The sequence below is a fragment of the Anolis sagrei genome, chromosome 3, assembly GCF_037176765.1.
Source record: "Anolis sagrei isolate rAnoSag1 chromosome 3, rAnoSag1.mat, whole genome shotgun sequence".
Classification (NCBI taxonomy): Eukaryota; Metazoa; Chordata; class Lepidosauria; order Squamata; family Dactyloidae; genus Anolis; species Anolis sagrei.
The window spans coordinates 25523871-25531355 of NC_090023.1; the positions used below are offsets into that span (position 1 = coordinate 25523871).

Sequence of the window (7485 nt, forward strand, 5' to 3'; positions counted from 1 at the left end):
GCGGTGGATACAGATTAAGTTATTCTAACTCAAGATCCAAGGCAGTTGAGCAGTTTAGTAGCTGTATCCATGACTGAGCAGCCCTATTTAGGATCTAATCTCAAGGTGGTTTCACGATGTAGTACACTGCCTATGTGAATTGGGCCCTTTGATTTGGATAATATGAGATATTGTTATATTGCTGATTTATAGGTATAAAATTGATAAATAACTAAAGATATATTCAGATGCCAGGAATTGAGAAGAAGCAAATATCTAATCTTCACAGCAGAAAAAACGAACATCATTGAGTCCAGTAATGTCCATTGAACCTAAAGATCCTGGCTGATGCACCTTTGTTTGTAAGCCACAAATGCCTTTTCTACAGGGTGGGCTCCATCTTCCCTCTTCACCCCAGTTGTATCCATCTCCATGCAGCACATTTCCATTGGTGCATCGAAACATAATGTTGTTGGCTGCTGTATCATCACCAAAAAGCTTGGGTTTAGAGACTCTGAGCTTGAATTCTTTTAATAGATGCTTACCACTGCAAAACTTGAAGAACTTCCAGTCACCCCTCCTGTCAAAACAAGCAAAAATCACACAATGAGAAAGACTCCACAATTGGCATGTAGACCACCTGAGATATGACAAGCCCTATATGATCAGACCAAAGGCCTGCCTAGCCTAGTCACCTGTTTCTTGAGTGATCAACCAGATGCTATGCTTGGCTGACAGGCAAAACATGAACAGACCAGCAACTCTATATCACAGCCACTTAAATGGAGGGGAATTTATATATGTAGTCCTTGTAGGAACAGGTGATGTGGATTCTATTGGCATTTTTACTCAGATTTTTCTATAAACTTTACAATGTCCAAGATAACCATCCACCTTTAGTTTTGCAGTATGTCTTCTTGTAAGGCTTTTAATTGGACACTGATTCACACTACAGAACTATAATGCTTTTATTCTACAAATTGAACATCTTGTCTGGAATTCTGAAATTTGAAATACACCAAAATCCAAAATTATCCACATGGAAGGCTGACAAATGATACTATCACACCAGGAATTTAAAGACTGCTCCACATTTCTGCCACCCACAGATTTCTGGGAAATGTAGTTTGAAAAAGAACCTTTGTAGCTGAGAATTTAAAAGACCCTCTGTAAACTACATTTCCCAGAATTCTGCAGTTGGCAGAAATCCAGGACTGCTCATTTTAAAGCCCTGGTGTGATAATGTAGATAGTGACACCTTTCCTTCATTCACTCTAAACTCAGGTTGTTTCATGAGCAAAATTATTATTTTTTTTAATCCTATAAAATTACCACCAGGCTATGTGTATAAGGTGTATATTGAACATTTATGAATTTCATCTCCAATTTACAATGTATCTCTTTATGTACAGTATAAGCAAATATTTCAAAATCCAACAGCAACAAAAATGAAAAATCCAAAATACTTCTGGTCCCAAGCAGAAATTTAGTAAATTTGAAGGATCGCTTTTCTTTTTTGTAGATTGTTATACAGGGATATCCAATGCCTCTGTCACCAGAGGAGTGGAAAATCAACTCTGAATTTTATCAAGGATCCTATGATTGCCTGGCTTACATTGGAGCTCTAGAGCAGGGCTTCTTAAACCTTTTTCTACTTATAGTTCCTTTTTACCTAAGAAATTTTTACACAGCCCCACAAACCAAACATTTAGTGATCATAAAAATTTTTTTACAACATTTCTTTGATATACAATGTTACCAGTTATTAAAGATGAAAGCAAAATTGCATGCTAATGAGACAGATGTGCTTGTTAATTTTTGCATAAAGAATTAAATCTTGACTGAATATTGTAGACTACAGAACAAATCTTCAACATATTACATGCCATGTTGGCATGCTTGCTTTGCAGACTCAGTTGGAAGAACATTTTCTGCTGCTTTTTTTTCTCTGCAGAACAAATGAAATGCAAAGATACAGAATGGGGGATGCCTGGCACGATAGCAGTACATGTGAAAAAGATCTTGGAGTCCCTGTGGACAACAAGTTAAACATGGCCCAGAAATGTCATATGGCAGCTTAAAAAGCCAATGGGATTTTAGCCTGCATCAATAGGAGTCTAGTGTCTAGATCCAGGTAAGTCATGCTAGCCCTCTATTCTGCCTTGATCAGATCATACCTGGAACACTGTGTCCAATTCTGGGCACTGCGATTGAAGGAGGATGTTGACAAGCTGAAATGTGTTCAGAGGAGGGCAAGTAAAATGATCAAGGGTCTGGAGAAAAAGCTATATGAGGAGTGGCTTAAAGAACTGGGCATGTTTAGCTACAGAAGAGAAGGCTGAGAGGAGACATGATAAGGGCCATGTATAAATATGTGGAGGAAAGTCATAGGGAAGAGGTAACAAGTTTGTTTTCTGCTGCCCTGGAGACTAGTGCGCAGAACAATGGCTTCAAACTACAGTAAAGGAGATTCCATCTGAACATTAAGAAGGACTTCCTGACTGTGAGAGCTGTTCAGCAGTGGAACTCTTTGCCCCGGAGTGTGGTGGAGGCTCCTTCTTTGGAGGCTTTTAAGCAAAGGATGGATGGCCATCTGTTGGTTGTGCGTTGAATGTGATTTTCTTGTTTCTTGGCAGGGGGTTGGACTGGTTGGCCCAGGAAGGTTCCTCCAACTCTATGATTCTCCTAGTGGATATATCTAAAATAGCCACTAGGCAGCAAAATGCACAATTTTTTAACAATCCCTAATTTCAATTAGGCAACCCCAAATGGGGTCAGGACCCATAGTTTAAAAAACTTTGCTCTAGCATAGTGTTTCTCAATATGTGCTCCTCCAGGTGTTTTGGACTTCAGCTCTTAGAAATCCTACCCAGCTTAACAGCTGTTAGGAATTGTGGGAGCTGAAGTTAACAACATCTATATATGTTTTAGTGGCTTTTAACTGTGATTTTTAAAATGTTTATCTTTAGTTCTGCTCTAATTATAATATATTTGTATATTTTAAATTGCATGCTAATGCTTTTATGTTGAGCTGCTTTGAGTCTCCTTCAGGAGAGATAAAGCAGGGGGTAAATAGTAATAGTAGTAGTAGTAATCTGGAGGAGCACAGTTTGAGAATCCCTGCTCTAGAATATGGTAACTTGCAGGAGAATGGATCAAGTTGCTGTGCAGCCAGCTTTTTAAAAAATAAAAGACTCTTTTTGAGATTGATGGTCCATCTCCAATGTAGAATTAATGCAGTTTGGCACCATTTTAACTACCATGGTTCAATGCTATTGAATCATGGAACTTGTAATTTTACAACATCTGTAGCTTTCCCTGCCAAAGAGTGTGGGTACTACAGTAGCATTCAGTTACTGTATTTGGGAAAAAGTATAGCCAAAGTGCAATAATTTTACAGTGTAGATACTCCCTTAGGGCAGATCTAGACAGCTCCTTTATTGTGGAAACTTCCGCAATAAAGGGGGGGGGGGCTGTCCAGATGACAACCTGGACAATCCTGAATTAATAATACAAACCCTGGTTTGTAGCTAATTAATTAGATAGTGAGTTTATTCCATGCCTTCTTGGAAGGTGTGGGATAAACCCACTATTTCCGTTTCTGGATGGCAGAATATTGCCCGGAAAACTGTGGGAATCCCTACCCCATCCCCTGAAGCTGGGTGAGTTCTTTTCTTTTTTTTACTCAGTTTGGGAGGCTTTGGGGGAGGGGGTTAGTGTCCTGATGTTGTACTGGGAAGTCCCAATAAAACACCTGGACTCCCACCTCAGAAAGCATGCACTTTCTGGGGTGGGTGTAGACAGCAAATGCAAATGATCCTGTCTGGAGATGTAAAGTCCCAGGTAAAGATTCTCTTCCTCTTGAGCTTTACACCAAATTAATGGATTGGCACGTTCTTATTCTGGAAAATTAATTTATCACATGGATGGACTAGATTCTTCCTGAATGGCAAGCAGCAGTATTTATTCCAACACATGAGAAATTCTGGATCTCTGTAGACAAAATGTACTCTTACTGTTTATATAAATTACCATAATGTACAGATCACAATGATTTAGGCCAGAGTGTTCTACTTTAGGTCACTGTTTCCTCCCAGTTGAATGAATCAAGAAAAAAGTTAAAGGACAACATGAGATGATTTGTGTGGCTTTTTTTACAGACTCTATCCCTCCAGTTTGTCAAACTGAGTGGAAGATTGGCATATATGTTTTCGGACTAGGGACTTTTCTATGGTGGGAAGAAATGGGGAACTGATTCAGCATCCCAGATACCAAATCAGGCTCACATGGTGTCTCAATTGGAACTCCTTCAACTACCTTGGATGTCGGGGTGGAGCCTGTACTGCCCAGTCATGTCAAACATGGCTTGGCACTGCTGGGCAGCCAACCTAGTGGTCTACCCCATATTGTGACAGTTCTCAGCCCTGGCACCGAGAAAAAGATAAATTGTGTATTATAGTTGGGGGGCACCATAATATAGGGGAGGGGAATGCCATCCGATGTCTCTAGGCTATCTGAGCCTGGGGAACACAGGATGGTAATGAAGGCATTCAAGTCAGAATCAGCCCAATTACCTTCACAGTCCCTAAATAAGGATGTATAGTTCCCCACAATTTAGCTTAATCTAGGGCAAGGCCATATTAAGGCAGCTTTGACACAAATTAATCTGCATCAGTCACCATGCATTGTGTGCATTTTGGTTATTCAGGGGGTTTTTATTCATGTAGACAAGCCCATCGAGACACTGTTTTAACTAAGATAAAGTGGTAGTGGTGGGACTAGTAGTAGTAGTAGTAGTAGTAGTAGTAGTATATTTAGTGCTTAGACCATAGATCTTTCACACACAGGACGAACAAATACATAAAAACCATATTATTAAATACAATATGAAATCCACCATTGAAATACTACACAAACCACTAAAATGCTACATAAATCAATTACAAGATCTACCCTTACTATATGAACTAGCTCATGCATAGTTAAAAACCAAGTAAAACTTAAGCAACAAACACTTTGTATATGAACTATCACACTATTATTAGATAAAAGCATCCCAAGAACAGCCGACTGCAATATCAGAAATTAATCTTACCTATGCTGCCAGAACAAAAAGAGACACCTTGTGAGTGACCATGGGGTTAGTGTCAGACAAAAGATAGAAACTATTTTCTGGAACCATATTGGATTGTAGAAGATACAGAAAAGGCACCAGGATTTTAGTTCTTGGTTCAGAATACAGAGAGCAGGAAAACAAATAATGAGGCAAATCCTCAATTTCTGGGCCCCACAAACATAGTGCCGAAGAGCCAGAGGGATGCCTGAGTGTCTGCCATCAATCACTGCTCTAGGCATACTTTGAGAATGAAGGGCTGTGAAGGCTTGCCTAAGTTTTGGGATTGTAAGCTTAATCAGATAGATAGCCCTTTCGTTGTGAAGTTTGTACAGCCTTTTCTGCTTTGCTTCATAATGTAAAGAACGGGCTGTAGAAAATATACAGTGAGGCTCCTGTAACTGTGGACTTCATATCTATGGATTTACTTGTCCGTGCCTAGAGTAAAAAGGTCTCTCTAGGAATGTACTTGATCCTTCAGATTTTAAGATATGCTTACTCCAGAGAGGACACCTCTCTATGAATCTTGGGATCCTCCAACACAATTCTATGGTATGCTGGAACTGGAAATAAGCCAATTTAATCACATTTGGTCACATCCCCAGTTTCAGGTAACTGCAGTCCAGCTGGGAACCTATCTCCCATGGATATGGGTATCTTACAATATTCCTGAAAAAAAATAGCATTATTAAAATTTGGACACAAATCTTTAAACACAGAAGAGGATAATGCTCACTTTCCTTCTGTAGATGTAATATGGTGGCCATCACTGCAACGCAAGCGAATTGCATTTAAAGTTGTGTCATCTTTATAAATGCGCCTGTCATAGTGGGACTGAACCTGAGACAGAAGAGGTAAAGAAAAAATGTAAATAGAGTTTTATTCCACCCCCTTTCTAGGAAACAATTGTATAAAACATGGGATAATAGGTGACTTGAAGCCTAAAATGAAATGCACGTTTCTCTCTTTCACTGCTCCTCATTTACAAAAGAAGACTATTAATTTATTGTTTCCCCCTAAATGTATAATAAAATACTGTATAGTAGCAATGAAAAAGTGAATACCTTTTACACCAGAGTTTCCCACTCTGTGTGCTGTGGCACATTATTATGTCAGCTGCAGTGTGTAGGTGTGTCGCAAGAACGTAACAAGAAAAGACAAAAATATGGAAATGTATGTTATCTTACAAATCATTTATTTTAAAATATATAAATGAAAGCTTTTCATAAGATAGGTTGTGGTCCCATACACTAGGTTATTACTATTTGTAAGGGATTGGTTTAGTCTCTTATTCACTAGTAAAAGCGAATTACTATATCACAAGATTATGTATATTTAAAAAGTGTATCACCAAAATGGAATGTTTGGAAAGCACTGTTTTACTGTATCCACATGGAACTTGTGTAGAAAAATTCACGTGGAAAGTGTCTCTGATATATTCATTGATATCCTAGATGACAATAATAATCAATACAGTACAACAAAATCCACAAAACACTGGTGTTTATATAAAGCCAAACTGGCCCACTAAAAATATCACTGTTCCGAGAATTTTATATTTTGCTGCATAGCTAGCATGATGGCCCATGAATATATTTTTTGTTGATTTTAATACGTTATAGGCTACTTTGGGTCCTGTGGGAAAAAAAGGATATAAATAAAGATTTATTATTATTGTTGTTGTTGTTATTATTATCATCAATAAAGAACATCCAGGACTATAAGTTCTGATCATTCAATTGTTTTTTCTTCATTAATTTTATGCTCAGACTGGTTTCTCTTAAGCATGTCTGAAAAATTACTTTTACAAGTTCTAGGCAACACAGAAAGAGAAAGAGATTACCTTTAGCTTAAACCCAATGGCATAAGCACCTTTGTAACAGAATTCCGCTCGTCCCCATTTTCCCCATTTTCCTCCATTAGTCACTGAAAGGGTATCACTAGTTTCCCGCAGGGGCACTGGACTGGTCGAACAGTAAGCTTCCTCCCATAGATAGCAAGAAAAGAGAAATGGTGTCAAAGTCACAATGATACTAAAATTAAGCTTCATTGTGAAGTTTTCTCTCTGCAGATAAATGGGTATGGCAACCACCTCAGGAACCAGGAGCCTTTTATGTATTTGGAATGTTGGCTTCGATCCCTCATTAATACTATGGCAATGAGAAATGGGTACAAGCACTCATTGCCCTTCCAGATTGTTTACTTACCAGAGGCAATGTATGTCACCCAAATGATATTTATGAATAAAACATGAAGTTTTGACATGATAGATTCCAAAGAAAAGGCACTGTTCTACATGCTAATGTCCTCCAATCCCAGAAGCCTGTGTGAGTGTGGACTGCTGGATTTGAAAGGTGGACACTTCTTTTCTTGTCCTTCTCTGACCATGCCTA

At 38.6% G+C, this 7485-nt stretch overlaps 1 protein-coding gene across 1 annotated transcript; it reads right to left on the minus strand.

The window, feature by feature from the left end:
- Positions 1–255: 255 nt before the first annotated feature.
- On the minus strand, positions 256–7142 carry LOC137096609 (vitelline membrane outer layer protein 1-like). The gene is made up of 3 exons (XM_067466298.1): positions 6936–7142; positions 5829–5932; positions 256–559 (listed from the first exon to the last, which is right to left on the minus strand). The coding sequence occupies exons 1-3, from the start codon at positions 7140–7142 to the stop codon at positions 256–258; spliced, it is 615 nt and encodes a 204-aa protein (XP_067322399.1).
- Positions 7143–7485: the final 343 nt, after the last annotated feature.

Bases quoted from the DNA above. Each gene is read 5' to 3' on its own strand.
- LOC137096609 (XM_067466298.1), bottom strand. From the start codon at position 7,142: ATGAAGCTTAATTTTAGTATCATTGTGACTTTGACACCATTTCTCTTT. The intron at 5,933-6,935 runs GTAATCTCTTTC...CTTCTGTCTCAG, and splicing joins CCATTGGGTTTAAGCTAAAG to GTTCAGTCCCACTATGACAG. The intron at 560-5,828 runs GTGAGCATTATC...TTGTTTTGACAG, and splicing joins ATTACATCTACAGAAGGAAA to GAGGGGTGACTGGAAGTTCT.